Source organism: Pezoporus flaviventris, unplaced genomic scaffold, assembly GCF_033815535.1.
Source record: "Pezoporus flaviventris isolate CSIRO_AGI_PZ_B2104156 unplaced genomic scaffold, CSIRO_AGI_Pfla_v1 ptg000073l, whole genome shotgun sequence".
Taxonomy (NCBI): Eukaryota; Metazoa; Chordata; class Aves; order Psittaciformes; family Psittacidae; genus Pezoporus; species Pezoporus flaviventris.
In genome coordinates, this window is record NW_026892621.1 from 74,599 (window position 1) to 92,717 (window position 18,119).

The window sequence follows — 18,119 nt, forward strand, 5'->3', positions numbered from 1 at the left end:
GCTTTCTGAAAACTATGGCTGAATATGAACCGTATTTTGCTAATAAGTAGTTTAAAGTGATAGTATACTAGCTAGTAAACCTTAGGTATGGATGGCATTGTAAAACTATTTCATGATAGTAAATATTTGATTTTTCAAGATACCTTTTAAGGCCTGATACCACATTATTTAAAGACACTGTCAGTAGGACTTTATACTAAGCCTGCCAAGCAGCTGCCAAGTGCTGATAGCCAACATTTACATTCAGTGTTGTGTGATGGTAGCTGTGACATGATTCCAATTAAAACTTGGTCTGCACACTGCAGATGTCTTTTGAATATTAATGTGTACTACAGACGGAGCAGATGGAATGTCTTTAAAATACAATGCAGTGATTGTAAAATTAAGGTTTGGTTCTGGTGGAAACTGAGAGGCAGTCAAAATTAATCTTTTTCTCCTTGTTTTTCATTGCTAAACCTCAAGAATATCTGTGTATAGTCATCATCTGATGTATAGCTATCATCTTTCTTCACATATAGGAGGATCTTGACTCTTCATTGTGCATCCAAATAAAAATACAGGATTATGCCTCAGAGAAGTTGTCATAAATGCCATATGTACCTAGAAAACTATTAGGAACACAAGCAGTATTTGCTGTGCCTTAAAATATGTCTCCGCCTAAAGGACAAAAATGAGGCAGTAGATAACTGTTGAAATGCAAGATGTCCATGAGTTACCTGAGGTTTTCATTGAGAAAAGCTGTGTAAAATTATCTATAGGGGTGTGTGTTCATGAGGGTTGTATTAGGAAAAGTTCATTCTGAGCAGGAGGGGTAGTATAAAACTGAAGAGCATGACAAGACCATCAGTGGTGCACTGCAGTGTTGCAAACCCAAAGCCAGCTGTTACAAAACAGCAGCAATCCAGCTGTGAAAGTGTGTGGATTAATTACCTAAGCATTTACCATGCTTATGTGGCAGGCCTTGAGCTATGAAGTAAAGCCTTGCTAGTAGAAATATATTGAAAGTCTTGGATCACAGGGTCAGTGTGGTATTGAAACAGAAAGGAGAAGGGTTTTGGTGTTGAGTGGGAATTTAACTTTCCTTTTTGCTGCTGCAGTATTTTCAAATCTAGACCACAGTGAGACTGAGCACAGAGAGTTTGGGGGAGCACAGCAGTGAGGGGTGAGGAGGAGCTGTGTCTGGACCTCACTCATACTGGTTTAGATGATGATGTCCCACACCAATGTGTGGATGCCATTTCCCTGAGGGAGAAGTGTAGAAATTGCCTGGTGAATCAGGCTTGTCTGGCATGAGAGGACTTCAGTGGGTTGTTGCTCTCATTAAAGTTTTCATAATGTTTAATGCATTCAGTTGTTCAGGATAATGGTGGGACTTTTAATTAGGCTTCTGAAAATGGGAAAACCAAGTCATTTGGCTGATTTCATTGGCAGGTTGGGAGTGACTTAGACTGTGCTCTTTGGGGCAGTGACTTGCCTACCTTAGGCTTACGCTTAGCTCTGTGCTGGGATAGAATGCAAATTTAATAATAGTGAAATATATAAGAGTTTGTCTCAAGTTCTTGTGCTTTTTTGTTCTGGCTTTATTCACATTACGTGGACCTGTGTACAGTTCATTAGTCTGTGGAAAGAGATTTATGCAAGAGGCACAGTTGGAAATCATAAAAACAGAGTAGCTTACTAGTCATAGTTAAATGACATTTCTTGTGACTCACTTAGAAATTGTCTCCAGGTATGTGTGGTGAACCTCAGCCTCGCAAGGCAGTCAAAAGAGGTTGAAATTATGTCAATTTGCAAGATAGAGTAGTGGTTTTGCACCTTATAACCAATCAAAGGATAGAAATGTGGTCAGAAGTCTTTAGGTTTGATGCTTTAGGAGGTACAAAGATGTGAAGTTCAACCTTCTAAGTGTCTTAGAAATCAAAGCTGTAGTAAAAAATGAATTGAAATACAGAAGTGTTGCTTTAAAAGAACTGTACTTGTCAAATGTTGCTTCAGACAGCACTTCTGAAGCTTTCACTTTCTGAAGCTTTTACCCAAAAGATTTCAATCAAAATATGTCTTCATTACATTTCAAAGGTCTTAAATACCCTGAAGTATCAATCCTCCCACCTCATACGTCTGTGATTTCTGGTGGGATGGGAGCGTGGTAAATAAAGAGGTGATGTTTGAAAGCAGGATTGGAGGGATGGAAGGGAAGAATCAAGAGGCTTGGCAAGAGGCTTGCATGTAGACATGAGGGTCACTTGCCTGGGTTTCTTACTGATTGGGAAATGCTTCATGGTTCCCTAGATAAGATGCAACTGTCTTTTCCTGTATATGAAGCATTTATTCTAAGGAAACTTGCAGCTGTTTCTCCTCGATGTGGTGTTTCTGCTACTGTGTAGTCTCATACTCATCTTTGACCCTTTCTGGCTTTTTTCATTGTCAGAGAATGCCTGTGAAAGTCACTTCCAACTATGTGCAGGATCTTTACTTTTTATTATCTACTTAATGTTAGGTTTGAAAGCCTAACGTCATTGTAGCTCTTGAAGCTTTTGTGATACTACCAATGTGGTTCCTTTGTTTCCCTATCTCTGACATGCCTTCCTCTTCAAGCTTGCTCCTAAACCCCAAGCAGATTTCCCTTCTTTACTTACTGTATCTTGCTTTCCTGTACCCTCCAGTGTTTTGCCTCTTCTGATAATATTTTGAAGATTTGTCAGTTGCTTCTTAACTCTCCCAGTTCTTTGCAGCATCCTTCCTTTTCTGTGCAGTATATAATTTAGCCTTTCTAATCCTTGAAAAAAATTCCCCAGTCCTTCATTTCAGTCCCTGGTAATCTCTGTTGTACTGTCAGCATACCTTATATCTTTAATCACTGTGAAATGTGTCCTTTCAGCTGAGACAGTACCTCAGCACTGGGACTTTTGTCTAATTTCATGTCTGTAAAGCAAGTACATAGCTTTTTTGTATCTCTTTGATCTTCATGATACAGATCACTCAGAAAATCAGTACAACAGAAAAAAGTGCTGCATTTGGCCCTGAGACATGTCAGCAAGAAATAGGAGAGGGCTGTGTGGGTCATGCCATTGCAGTGCCAGATAATACGGGTGCTGCTGATAGGTATTCGTTGTCCTGTGCATAGGCTTCAGTCAGGCTGCATTAGCTCCTGAAATCTGAGAGCAGGGTTCATCACATAACAGGGTTATGGTCCTTATTTTGTGTTGAATTAATACCTGTTGAGAACCATTATCAAAATAATACCATGTACGACTGTTCAAACTCGGTCTTGGGACGAGAATATTGAGATACTGATGCATTTTTGTGAAGTGCCATTAATTTAAAACCAAACAGAGCTCTGAACGTCTTAGTCAAGAAGTGCTTTTACAACCAGATGTTCATCCAAATTTCTTTCAAAGAGTCCAGAAAAGGTTTATTTTTCTTGACTTTATCAGCTGTTTAAACTCTGTCTATTCCAGAGTGCATATTAATTTTCCTTGTCTTTCAAAAACAAATAAAAGCAAATCCAAAATAGCCCAACAGCTTTAATAACTGCTTGTTGACTCAACTTTTTCCTTCAGAGGCAGTTACTACATTCTTTCTGTCAGAGGAGCTCTGAAAACCTCTGGCAGCAAGGATGAGGCTACTTTGGGTTTATATTTTATTATCTCTTGCTACTGATGAGAGCTATTTTTCAATGCTGGGAATGAAAGGTATCTGTGCCTCTATTCTGCAGCAGAGAGGAAAACAGCATTTAATATTAATATAAATTTTGTTTCTGTTTTCCAACCTAATAGATGTAAAAGTCTCCTATGGGATACTGTGTGTGTACCCAAACAATCCTGGATCACAGTTTCTGTTTTTCTGCCCCCATCTTTATGTTCCATGTTCCCTCTGTTCATCCTCTGAAACCTCGCTTCCTCCCTACTGTTCCCTGACCTTTTGTCTTCCACCAAATATCTGGCATGCTTCAGCTGACACCATCAGGATTTCTCCTGCCTGTCTCTAACCAGGTTCTGAGTTTCCATCCTCTTCTGGGGGAAGGAATAGAAAGAGAAGAAAAAATGTGGGTACCTATAAAACACTCATCCCTTTCTGTCTGTTTTGCTTGTCTGAAGGAAATATTGACATGGAAACTGTTCGACTTCAGAACTGCCTCTGGAAATATTGCAGTAGTTCATAGTCCCACTCATGCTCCCCACCGTATCAAGCAGAGATACGGAAGGGGGGGTATGTGGAATTTGTCACTGTCCAAAATGACATCCTGAAGGAAATCACGGATACATAACTTACATTAGTAAGAGTTACAGGATACCCCTTTATTTTACTTATTTATTGAAAAACAAGTTCAGATTGACATTTAGTAAAGTATGATGGCATAGCTGATGATGAAAGCATTGTTTCTGCTATAGCATTACTTTCTAATCACTAAAAATCTTAACAAGCTGGTACTCAAATCTGAGTTTTCTCACAGTTGTGATTGTTCATATTCACGTACGTCCATTAACATGTTGGTGTGTCGAAAAACAGTTTGACAGCTGTAGTCTAGCACTTCCTTATTGTAACTTGATACAACATTCCATAAAGACAGTCGTGCCTCAGATTTATACTCCTCTCTGCTTCTGGTATTTCAGCTTTAATGGTTTATAGTGTCAACTCACATCTTGTTTGGATAATCTTAACTGACTGGTTAAATCAGAACAGTTTACATTCTGTTTCTCTTTCTGTCTCTGGTCACATTTTGTGTTGTGATTTGATGGGAGAGTACTTTGGAAATGCTGATTTGTTTTAATAAAGCTGGTATTTTATGCTTATGCTCTTGGAACTCTGAGTACTGTACTACTGAATTTGTGACCCGTTATAAACTTTTCTCCGTCTTTCATCAGGAAACCTTCAAAAACTGTTGAGTTGATTAGAGTCTGTCATGAAAGATCTGCATTACATTTTTGTGTACACAATAGCTCAAAACTGTGTCCAGTATCAGAAACAATCAGTACATGGGGACTTTTTTACCCCAGTTGTAATTAAAAGGTGCTCACAGGTCCTGGTAAAAAGCACACTGTGTGTGGAAGAAGAGAATTAAAGTTTTCAAGGTATCCAGTACAGAGGGGTAACGTCCTGTGCTCTAACGTCATGTCTGGAATGCCAGTTCTTCATTTGTCCCTGAATTTTTTTCCTGTGACCCTGAACTGATCTTTTTGAGTTTTATTTATCCTTTCTGTAAGAATCTGGTGTTCTTAGTACGTGCATAAGCAATAGCTGGGCGATTGGTATTTGTAGCTTCCCATTCATTTCAAGCTTTAGCATCTTCTGTAACTGTACAATATGTATTTCATCTCATTTTTTACTATGGCTCTGACTTCTAACACACTTAGAAGACTTAACCTCAGGAGTAGTAGAGAAATACCTTACACGGAAGGTAGTAGTGTAACTTTTAAAAAGCTTGTTTTTTATTTTACCAGTCGCTTTTCAGTGCACCAACAAAGAAGGGATCCATGCACTGTAGGAAAAGCATTTTTTTTTTAGATCTGATTTGTCAAGTTGGACAACAATTTTACCATCAAATATTTAAACAGTAATCATCATAATATATATCTGTGGTCAGTGGTTCCAAGCATTATCACATACCAGTCTCTGCTTCTGAAATTTATATCCTTAAGTTTTCAAGTGAGAAAACCAAACGGAATAGAGCTACTGGCAAGGGGTAGTACAGCTGCATGACAGCAGTGCTGTTGCCTGTTGGATATATAAAATTGTAAATTTAGCCAGTACAATGTCCGGTAGTGATTTATTTATGCAGAATAATTTCTGTTAAACAGAATGCCATGCCTTTACTTTGAGGAAGAAAGGTGTGTGTGTGTGTGTGTATATATTTGAATGAATGCCCACTCTTTTTGTTTGGTGGTTTGTTTTTGTTTTTTTTTTTTCCCCTGGTGCAGGAAAAGGAGAATGATGAGTGAGGTTAAGTGATATTGACATAAAGTTGATAATTACTTATTTAAATAAGTATCTGATTTAAACTAGAGAACTGCCTGGTTCCAGAAAATTGCAATTGTAAATAAGCAAGAATCCTACAACCAGAAACCTCTATTTTTTATTTATTTTTTTTAAATCTGAAGCATTCCCTGTTAAGTGTTGCTATCTAATGCTTCATTCAGTCTGTGCCTCAGGACAGGATGGAAAATATATGTGTTCAGCAGATATTCCTGATTCTTTGTGAGTGGTGAAGGATCACTGTTCGGAGTCGGTTCTGGCAGAGCCTTGGAACACACAGCTTGAGCTGCCTTTCCACTGCAGAGTCACTTGCCTTTGGCTGCCAGGGAGGAAATTGGGTCCTTTTGGTCTTTTCTGGTACAATGATTTAATTTACCTCTGGTTTTGTTGTGTTTATCCACTTACTGGGTCTTGGCTCCCATGAACCAAGTAGAAGCAGGGACTGTACCAAAGGTATGAGGCATTTCAAACTTGGGTATTGCCGCACCTGAGGTTTTGACATAATGGAGAGTTTGCAATGCAGTCACATCACAGCAAAATCTCTTAATCTCATTGTAGTATCTTCAGTTAACATATAACTAACCTGAGACATGGCCCATTGGTGTGCAGGAAGGAAATACCAAGTGTAGGTGCAAAACCCCCAAATTGTTTCCTGTTTCAAAGCACTGATTTCTTTTTGTTGTTAAAGATACCCCATCTTCTGAGTGGAACCAGGTTGGTGGGCTGGATTCACTGTATTCTTGTTACAGCATAGGCAGAGGTGTGCTTTAATGGCTGGGCTGGTCCAAGAGGTTAATATTAGTGTATCCATCACTATTGCTTTAAATTAGACTCACTTTTAGTGTTCGCTGTAGGAAATGGGCTGGGTTAACTGAACATGTTATTCCCTTCTGCCCCATCTAATTTCTTGGAATCTGTCCACAGACTAATCTAGGTGTATGTGGGTCCTTCAGGAGTTGTTCTTTTGGCAGTCCTTCTAATGACAAAACACAAGGATGCCAAAGAAGTGGCTATAATGTCTGTGCAACACTGAAAATGGTCATAAACAAAGAGAGCTTTTCACTGGTAAGCCAGAAGGAAAGAAAATGCTAATCTTGTGTAGTAGAAAATGTCAGATTTTATCTCTTTATCATAAAAATAGTTATCTTCTGACAACATATAAAAGTGCACCTGAAATTTTGTACATATTAAAACTGTCAGTGGTGTAAGAAAAGCAAATTATCATTTTAATCTTAAAAGCTTTGTGGAGGCAGAATAATAGTGCTCTCTCAACTGTCCTTAAAAGGTTATGTTGTTTTCTTTTCCTCATTTTTACCAGTGTGGAAAACTTGATGCTGTTTTGATGACGCTGAACTCTGCTATGGGAGAAAATAATCAAGATGCTAAAAGAAGCCGTAGTCTTTGGGAAGTGGATTTTTAATATGATACTCAAAGTATGGCAGAGTTTTCTGTAGTATATATTCATTCTGTTCAAAGGCATTAAAACATTATTAAACATGAGTAAGAAATGAGTGTGGTAGTCAAAAGATAGAAAAGAAAGTCTGCATGTGCAAGACTGTGTGAAATCATGTATAACGGTGTTAAAGTATCCAAATCTATATATGAAACTAGTTACACATTTGAAAATATGACCTAGAGGAGGCGCTTTTGCTGTGAACTTATTTAATTAGTTCGAATTTAGTATTGTTCTTGTAATAAATCACTGTAGCGGGAAATGAACTAACTGGTTTTGGTCCTGTTGTTCTTCAGCACCTTAAAACTGGTGGGCATCTGCCTGTGTTTCTAGATTACTAGTTGTGAGTTTTCCTGTTTCTTAAGGTCTTGCTTGCCGACTTCGAGTAGTTACTCAGAACTAGCTCAGTAAACTAGAGATAAGCATGAATGTACTGTGGCCAGGCAAATTAAAGGTTGGAGCAGTGTTCTGTTGCTGCTGGTGGCCACAGGCAGTCCCACTTGGAAAAGTTAAGAACAGGGCAAAATGTATGAACATCTTCAGTTTGCATGAGCTTGTTGTTTGTTTAATAAACCAGAATGGAGCTCTGTTGCAAGTGCCTGTCTCCCCTTAAGGTGATAGAAACTTCTTGCATTCGTGGTGTCCTTTAACAAGTGAATATATGCTACCCTTATTTGCAGGAAGGGCTGCTGCTGTCAGAAATTGCTTAAAGGTTTAAAAATTAAATTTCTTGAGTTCCCAGGTGTATCATTCAGTGGTTTTGAGCCTCTTCAAGCTTCATGCATAGAACACAGCAGTGTTACTTTTATAAGGATTATGCTGTGCTATAGAAGTTTAGGTCTTGATCAAGTCATAAAATACAAAATACCTTTCTTTTAACTCTTCTTGTTAAGCTGAGCATTGTCTCCTGGTTGATTGATTTGAATGAAAAGTTTATGGAGTTACCCTGATTATCCCCCCCCCTTTCTGATTTCCTTTATTATTACAAAAGCTACGAGAGGATACTTTTGACCTTATTTTCCGTTATTCTGATATTATTCTCAGTTACTCAAAATTTTCTAAGAAATTATGGTATCATTAAGATTTTGGTAGCATGTGTTTCATAAATCTGGATCTGTGATGCTTGTGCTTTGATGTGGTATAAAGGGCCACCTGATTTTTCTTCATTTAAAGAATGGAATCGGAAGATCACTGGTTGTGTCAAGAAAAACACAATTGAGGGAAGTTGAGGGAAGAGGAATGGGAAAGCATGGAGCATTCAGAAAAAAAATTCTTTGGTTGTTAGTGGTAAATGGATGCATAGTGTTTTGGCTTTTTTTCTGGGTGAAGTTTAATAGGTTGATTGGTTTTTGAGACTGGAACTTGGATACAGTGAGAGGGGGGAAAGAATACCATTTACTAAATGTTGGCTTAAGGTCGAAATAGTGAAAGTCAGGAAGTTCATTCCAAATCAGAGATAAAGTTTAAATACCTTGTATTGCTAACAGCATGAACAATGAAGCAATGGATCCTCCATCTCAGAACTTTTCAGTTTAAATGTGTGCCCTTATGGAAAATAGCCTTGGTCAAGGATAGATGACTGGAGTTAGTATGGGGGTGCTGCCTGAGCAGTTACATGGCTTGTATATAGGTGTATGGAATGGTTTAGCTAGGAAGTTCCATCACTCTGCTCTGTGTTATGTTGGTACAGCTGACTTGGAGTGCTTGAATGTTTTGTAATAAAGCTAAGTAAAGTGGGCTGGGAATTGCCGATAGGTTAAGATGGGCAACCCCTGGAGGGGTATGTGTTTTTCAGAAGTGGCTAAAAAATCCCGAAGCTGCTTACCCTGCATGTTGGCAAGTAATGGAATATCCTTCTGGAATCTCAGGTTTTAACTCTGAGTAAGTACTTACTGGTTGGCACATAAGTAGATGAAAGCTTTATATTGAAGGGTTTTGTTTTTTTCTTAGAGATTTGCATGGGATTTGTGTGATAAAAATATGATTATTCGAGGTGATAAATTTTAATTTGTGATAATAAACAGTATTTCTAATTTAGAATTTTTTTGTCTATTTTTCAGCTGCACTTATTAACCGGTACAACAGAAGAGTATCAGGTATGGTGTTTCTCTTTGTGTTTTAGTGTCGTGCTTGTGCAACTGATACTTGAGGTTGTTGGATCTGTGGCTCTTTCTTTGGTCTGTAGGCACAGATTTGTTTGTTTTCTACCTTAACCAATGTTAAACATGTTAATGAGGAACTGTTATGACCAGCAAATGCTTTTTGAAGTTTTTGGACAGCATTACATGAACAGCATGTTATGTATAGGTGAAAAGGGAGTTGTATTACTTTCACTTGAAGTGCAGTATGGATTGGTTTGCATAAATTACTTATTTAAATGTAACATTTAGCTGGTCTAGAAAGTTGTTACGGTTCTGATTTGAGCCGTATCTTTATAGAAATTGCCAGTTCAGTGATTTCTCTCTTGCTTTCAGTTGAAGTCTACCCATATTGTAACTTGCGTGTATGATCTGACATGTTCTTTGGTCAGATTATATGCACTATGAGAGTTATGGTGGGCACTGTTGTTAATATATCTCAAATATATAAATATATATGCAATAAATGCATATTTAATTTTATGTGCCTATGGAGTTCAGTTCCTTTATTACTAATTGCTTGGGTATGATTAAGGGTATGACTCTGCATTTATGCCACTGCATATAAGTAATTGTACATATAATGAGAACTTTATAACTCTGAAAAATTGACAGTGCTGGTAGTTTTGATATGTTATTATATGGGGGATTCAGGTGAGACAAAATTGGATCTTGAATGATGGAGTTTGATTCTCTGACAGTAAATAGTGGAAGTCATAGATTGTAGAGTATCTTAATATGGAGAGTCCCAAAACATTTTAATTTCTATGCTAATTAAACTAATCCATCCTTGAACCTGCTGATGGAATAAAATCTTACAAATAAGAAGTGGATACATCTCAGATTCAAACTGAAATAAAGGCTAAATTATTTTCTTTACATAGTTAAAAAGTTGAGCCTTAATTAGAGGGTGCTTGTAATCTTTTTGTGTCTTCAGTACTGAAATAGAACATGGGTGCTTTCAGAGTACTTAGCTATTCTTAGTTAAAAAAACAGGTTCCTTCATTGAAAGGGTCTAAAGGTTAATGTGAACAACTGAACAGCAAATGTAAAATTGAATTGCTAACATGCAATTAGATTAAGGATGTTCAGATGCTTAATAACATTGCTGCTCTAGGGAGAGCTAGAATAATTCAGTACAGTACATGTTAGAATTCTCATGGAGACAAACACTAACAGAATATGTATGTTCTACTACTTACTGTGTTAAATACATTAAACATATCTTGCCTATATTATTCTTGTCCAAAACAAGAAAGGATTTTCAGTTCCACATTTATCACATCATTGACCAAAAGTGGTGATACTTCTTTCATATTCCATAAATCATAGTAGCACATTCTTACATACTACTGCTTCTTTCTCACCCTGTAGTACTGAGAACAGGGGAATTCATCCTGCTCATTTATTCTCCCCATTTCTGCACCATTTGCTACTTGTTCATCTCCTAGGTTGATGTATTCTCTGAAGGGGGGGGGGGGGGGGGCGGGTAATAGTGTTGGCTGGCTTGGCATTAAGCTTTTCCAGTCCGTTCGACAGCTAAAAGGCTCTGCAGGGAATGCCATTTGCTTCTTGACCAGAAAACAGCTTTGTGTGCTGACCCGAGACTGAGCCAGCAAAGCAGAGCTCTGTGGGTGAGAAACTCTATAAACTGTGCAGGAGGGTCATCCTGGAAAAGGGGAACTTATCGAATCGTGTCCATGGAATTATTTATAGACGTGCAGAGTGGTAAAGTAGTGTTCTCATGAAGAGAAACAGTCTTTTCCATGAAATGCTAGGAGAGAAAGAGAAATTAGTGCTTGGTGTTCCCCAGAAATTCACCTGATGAATTACACATCTACTTGTGTATAGCATGTTTGGCCATGTAACATGTTGAGGTTCCATGATGTGCAAACAAACCCCAGTGTTGGTCAGTTCTAATTTGTATAAAAAGGTGGCGGCTGACTTGATTAAAATAGTGCTCTGCAGAATCAGAAGCTCTCCCTATATAGAAACTAAAAAGAAAAACAACCAACTCAACACAATAATTTTAAAATCTAGATACAGGATGCCATACACTGGTGCCATAGGCAATTTGAGTGCTAATTACCCAGTAGAACAGTTCTCTTGCTGCTGTTTTAAGTTAATTAGCAGCTTCTGAGCCTTCTGCTACTGTGAGTAATTCATGCTACATGTTTGCTGACTGACTCAGTCTGCCCAGGCTTGTGTTTGAATGGCCTGAAAACCATACAGATGCCTTCTTCCCAAGAGTTGGACTGTGTCGAACTTCATACGTCCTTGATTACATCTCTTGATCTTCCTCCTAAGCATAAGGGGCTCCTGACAAACTTTGTTAGACACTTCATTTCCTGCAGTGAAAGAGACTGCAGGGAATACTAGTGAGCATCTCAGCCCTTGGTTAGTGTCTACAGGGTGCAGGGAGGTGGGAGAAATCAGCGATAATTCCTTTTTTAAGTAATAATACCACAGTTATTTCAAAACTAGAGGGAACAGAGCATTGTTATTTGTCCGACTATAACAGCTGATATGTAACATTGAGGAGAATTTTGCTCCTGGCAGTATATGAGTGCAAGTTAATATTGGGTTTTGGAATGAAGAGTGCAACACCTACTATAGTTTCACTTGGGCATAGTTTCTCCTCTTTTAGTTCTAGTGTGTTGCAGAAAAGTAAAGTGTTTTTTTCTAGATTTTTGTATTGCCATTTCTAGGCACTTTGGATTGATTCCATGGAACACCCAGTCTCCAGCAGACTTCCTGACTTCTTCATGGGGTAGAAAAAAATCTGCCAAAATACTACACCTATACCATACTCGTGGGACAGAAGGTTTTAATCTGTTTCATCCAATTATTTCATAGAATCATCTAATCATTTAGGTTGAAACAGACCTTTAAGATCGAGTCCAACCATAACCTAAACAGCTTTGTAGTTCAAGAGAACGCTTAGTCACCTGGTATAATTAGGAGGAACATCATGTCATGATGGTGGCAATTTTAATTCTCCCTGGGACAAACTGACACGAATGAAGCACATCAAAAGTTATGTCCCACAACCTTCAGGATACCAAGCCCTGTCCCAAACACAGCAGAAAAAGCCCTGGTTAGTGCTCCTTTTCCTAAAGAGCACCACAGTGCCCCAAATTGCTCACCTTACCAAGAGGACAGAATCAAAAATGAAATCAGACATGCACATCTACCTTTTGTATGGATTATACAATTGAATTGTATAATCTAGGGAAGCAATATGTGATAGTTATTTCTCTAATATTTTATACTAGCAAAGTAACATGACTGTCAGGATCCATGGCTTTTGATTTTTCATGTTAATATAAAAAGTAATGAGGTGAACAAGACTCATTTAAGTTAGTCCCTTTGGTAGGGCAGCTTTCAGCAGAGACTCAGTGAAGTGAGAAGGATTGAAGCTGCTGTCCCTGGAATCAGGTGCTACGCCCTCTCCTAAGGTATTACTGGTCAATAAATATTTACATTTGTAGAGGATGATTTTGTTTGAATGTTACTGAATTCCTATGTATAGTGAAAGTGAACATTGATGGGGATGGTGACGTTTAACAGTGTCAGTGTCCCTAACAGATGTTGGGTTTGGAATCAGTATTTTGACGTTTCTCTTCTCTGTAGCAATCTGATATGACAGTATGCTTTGGGTTTGGCTTTGTTTTGATGTTTTGGGTTTTTTTTTTTGATTGTTGTGGGTTCCCCTTCCCCCCCATTTCATGTAATATTTTAACACGCTGTTTTTAGAGGATGTTGGTAAGGACTTTTGTATTTGAATAACGTGTAAAAATCAGTATTCCCTGACAGTTTCTGGCTTTTTCTTTCCTCATAAGATAAACTTCCCTAAGAGATTTGTATGACTGCTAGTACTTCAAAGTCACTGGTGGTTCTTTATTTTGACAATGGCGGACTCTTTACCTTGAGCTCTTCATTCTTCTGGCTCCTACTAAAGATGAGCAGTCATCTCATAAAATAGATATGTTGTCAAAGTCCGATATCCCTCTGGGCAGATACAGCATTTTCTTCACACCCTGACAAGCTGAGATGTCAGGATATGGATAATACTACACATAGTATTTTAGTAGCGTTTTAGTAGCTTTCAGCCTTTCAAAATGGCAGCTTTAAAATAAGTAATTTTCTAATCAAGTTTTTATATTAATTATTGCCATACAGTATGTTAGTATTTCGTAAAGAATAATGTTTTGGGATCCTGATAAATTAGGACATCTAAATAGTAGCAATGAAGCAAGAGGCAACACTTGTTTTGAGAGGTTGTTTTGAGTACTCTTTTGCAGGATACTGTCTACTACTTCAGTGATAAATTACATCACTTCAAACCATCACGGGAGGAAGACTGACTGTATTTCTCTGTGCCACACTCTTTGCTTTCTAACTACCAGACTATCTGATTACCAGAGGATGACTTGAAAATCATGATCTGACTTCTTCTCTTGCAGCTGCTTAATGAATTTCTATATTGATTATTCACCATTGTACCAAATTGATGGCTTCATAACTTCTGCTGAAAGGTTTTCAGGCAGATGATAAATTGTAAAAGACTTTCGAGTGCAAAACCCCACATTTATACAAATGGCACAAACAGCTTTCTTACTGCAACAACCTGATGCTTCTCTCCTTTTTTTTTTTTGTTAGTCCTAATGATTGCAAAACTGGTATCATAACTAGAGTGAAAATAATTCATTTTGAAAAATGTTGATATGAGCAAAAGCCAGGTGTGTGGGATGATGAGTGAAAGTGCTGATAAATTGTGTGGGTGCTCTTCTGTAGGAAAGTGCCTGAATCATTATTCATTAAAAAAAACCCTAACCTTGTTTTCTGTTTGCAATATTGGGACTTATTTAAAAATTCTTGGCATCTAATTGGCATCCAGTGAGTAATTAAAAGCTTATTTTTGGAAATTAACAGTTGTGACTTCACAATTACTTGGATTTCACAATTGTTGTGATTAATCCTGCTACATTTTTTTTAGTGACAGGAAGAGAAATACAGCACTCAAAGAGCATCCTTATTTAAAACTTAAATCAGTGCAATACCTGGTCAGACAAAATCTGATCTAATCTACTCAATGCAAATACAAGTGAATATAAGTGCTGAAGTGGAGTAGAATTTATTAACTTTTCCTCTTCTTTAAAACTTATTCTTGCTAGATAATTGTGCTTATGGTGTTAAATAACAAAAGTTGTTCACCTGAAGTCAAATGTTTTAACTCAAATCATAGAATCCCACACTAGTTTATGTTGGAAGGGACCTTAAAGCTCATCCAGTTCCAACCCCTGCCATGGGCAGGGACGCCTTCCACTAGAGCAGGTTGCTCCAAGCCCCTGTGTCCAACCTGGCCTTGAACTCTGCCAGGGATGGGGCAGCCGCAGCTTTTCTGGGCACCCTGTGCCAGCGCCTCAGCACCCTCACAGGGAAGAACTTCTGCCTAAGAGCTCATCTCAGTCTCCCCTCTGGCAGGTTAAAGCCATTCCCTCTTGTCCTGTCCCTACAGGCCCTTGTCCAAGACTGATCTCCAGGTTTCCTGTAGCCCCTTTAGGCACTGGAGCTGCTCTAAGGACTCCCTTTAAGGAGCCTTTTCATCTCCAGGCTGAACCAGCCCAGCTCTCTCAGCCTGGCTCCAGAGCAGAGCTGCTCCAGCCCTCGGAGGACTAAATTAGTCCTTCCTATTAGCTGGGAGAATAAGGTATAGTTAGGCACTTTTATTAAGTGATTAATGCAGTAAGAACCAGTTGTCAAAAGTATTCAGGTGGCAAAATGTGCAGGTGATTAACTGAGTAATTCATATTAAATATCTTTAAAAAGCCTACGTAAATGCTAGTCTGTATCTTTAGATACATAAACACTTTTGAAAATGTCAGCCCTCATTTTTTTTTTTTTTTTTTCTGGTTTGAAATTTTATTAAAAAAAAATTCTCACTTCTTGATGGGTTGGGATTGAATTTTCATTGAGGGAGGATGGAAAAGAGAATTGCCTTTTTTTTTTTTTTACTTCTTTTACTTTAAACTCACACTTTTTTTTAACATGTGAATTACAGCCCACATCAAAATATTCCCACATGGTTCACTGTACATAAGAAATTGAAAGCAAACACTGGAGGATGTATGGATGTATGTATGTATGTATGCATGCATGTCACAATACAGGCTAAAAAGGCAATTTTACGCTTGGTGAAGACATAGTGCTGTGATATTTGTATGTGGCGTGACCTCAGGAGTTGATGGGCTTTGTGTTGCGAATAAGGCAGCACTTTATCTCTTCTTTCATATAACGTTTCAGACAGAGTCATAGATGTTATGCTTTTATACTCATTAACACACTCATGGCAAGTTCTGGTTGCTGTAACCTCAGATTAAATGTGCCTTGTAGATGTCCATGTAGAACAGAAAATTTTAACTATACCCGATTGATATAAAGGGATATCTCTTGTATTTTCAGTAATTTCACTCGCTTATTTTAGCACCAGAACAGCTTGATGAGGCTGTGGGTACTCCAAGTAGTGCAGAGCTTTTAGTCAGCATGCTAAAAAACTAACTACAGGGAATATAATGAGTGTACAGCAGTCTCAATTAGGAATTGCTGTGAGCACTTTTATATGCTCCCATATAAAGGGAGGCTTAAATCAAGGCTTGGCTTTAGAAGATGGCTTGTGCATGGGTGTATGGCTGCCTTGAAGCACTTACCTGATTCGGATTAGCATGTCTGAATGTATGTTTTTCCTATGTCCCCAAATTTTGGGATGGAAAGGAGAGAGAATCTTATCAAACTTGCTAATCCTCTATAACAGAAGAACAGAGAACTAAGTGGTTATAATAAAGCACGTATGTTCTAACTGATGAAGTTCTGCCTAATATTAGTCTCTTGCTGTAGGATACTTCAATGGTGTGTTCCTGTAAATGAATTCCATTTGTTCAGTGAGCCACTGAAGTCGAGAGCTGGCTCATCCTGAAGATGAGTTGCACCAAGGCAAATAGTTTTCCCTTCCCCATTGCTAGCAATTGCCAGGGTATCCGAGTTGCTCAGTAGCTGCATGGAAATGGGGTGGCTGCTTTACCTGCAGACCAGGGACCTGGGAGCTTACACATCACTGCTCTGGGAGCAGTCCTTGGTGTCAAAGTCAGCCTTGTTTTATCTCATTCCCTGTCACTACAGGTAAATAGGCATTACTGGTTCCGTTAGGGGTAATGTGATTTTTAATCTATTTGGACACTCTCAGGCACTCTTTCATAATGATACCTGATTTGCTGAACCATTAATTTTGTAAATGTCTTCTAACACTTCGACATCCTTCAGTTCTCTGTCACGACTGATGCCGGAGAGATGTGGGTAATTTTCATTGCTAGATGTCTCTTCTAACACACAAGTGCTTCGGTGCACTTCTCGCAAGATGCTGGTGGTTCTTCATAATATTGTATGTGCCTAATTTACAGGTTTAACAATTCATATAACAGGATTGCAAGTACAAAAAGCAAAATATGCCTTGGTCTGGAAAATGAAAGAATTTTGTATTTCGAGACTGGAAAAGCACTTCTGTTTTAATCCTCAGCTAGATTCTTTTCTGTTTACTGTTTGCAACTGAAAGCCTGTAGGATACATGTCTGTCTTTCTTAGAAGTTGTATATTTGAGCCATTTCTTGGAACTTGCAATGGTTTGATGTAAGCTGAATGCAAAATGAACTGTCTCCATGCTGCTTTTAACTGGGAGAAACTATCACTGTGTTTATAAGGCACATAAATATTTTGCTGTTTAATTTCCGGCTTTATCTGCTTTGCTTTGGTAGCCATTTAGAAATATGGTAAGATTTATGTGATGGGTTAAACCAGAAGTTCATTACATTAGAAAGCTTCTACAATGCTGAATCCGGGTGCTCTGAAATAGTAGTAGCATCATGTTTTCCAAGAGACCTTTTTTATGGCTGACTATCTCATCGGTAAGGCTCTCTTAGAAGGCTTGAACAAGGTCAGCAGCATGTTTATCCATTTCAGTCTTCTGATTTCTTAACCTGCAAGGATAAAGCTTGCTTCACTTGAATTTCTCAATGAAATATGATTTCTAACTCTAAAATATCCTGCTGCCATTTAAAGATTCTTGTTTACATGTAGTAAAGGGAGCTGGAAAAAGAAGTAGCAAATTATAAATTACAGTTTAAGATTGAAGGGGCAATATTTTGGGTTAGGTTGTTACTATGTCCAAGCTGTGAACTCTTGCTCTGCTACCTGGAAGGCTTTCTTAGTTTTAATTAGGCCTCTACCATGATGGAAAGCTTTTTGTTGTTTTTCATGCAGATTCACCTCTTACTGCAAGGTCCAGAGCACACTGGTGTGTCTGAAGGGATACTGGGCTCTGGTGTTACAGAGACTAGAAGCCTGCATAGAGACAAATAAGCCAAAGTGCAGGAGCCCTCATTGTGGCTCCGTTAGCAGCTGGTTTCTGTGAAATTACGTTAACTTGTCCCTTGGCTTCTTCAGACTACTTGCAGAATGCTGGGTTTTATCTACAGAGTGCTTTCACAGTAAGTCCTCTGTAA

At 38.3% G+C, this 18,119-nt stretch overlaps 1 protein-coding gene across 1 annotated transcript in view; it reads left to right on the forward strand.

Moving 5' to 3' along the window:
* PRKAR2A (protein kinase cAMP-dependent type II regulatory subunit alpha) overlaps positions 1-18,119 on the forward strand; it is a 58,522-nt gene that overhangs the window by 13,985 nt on the left and 26,418 nt on the right. The window contains exon 2 of the mRNA XM_061472847.1: positions 9,487-9,522. Within this exon, the coding sequence (XP_061328831.1) occupies positions 9,487-9,522 (36 nt within the window). The remainder of the gene's footprint in view (positions 1-9,486; positions 9,523-18,119) is intronic.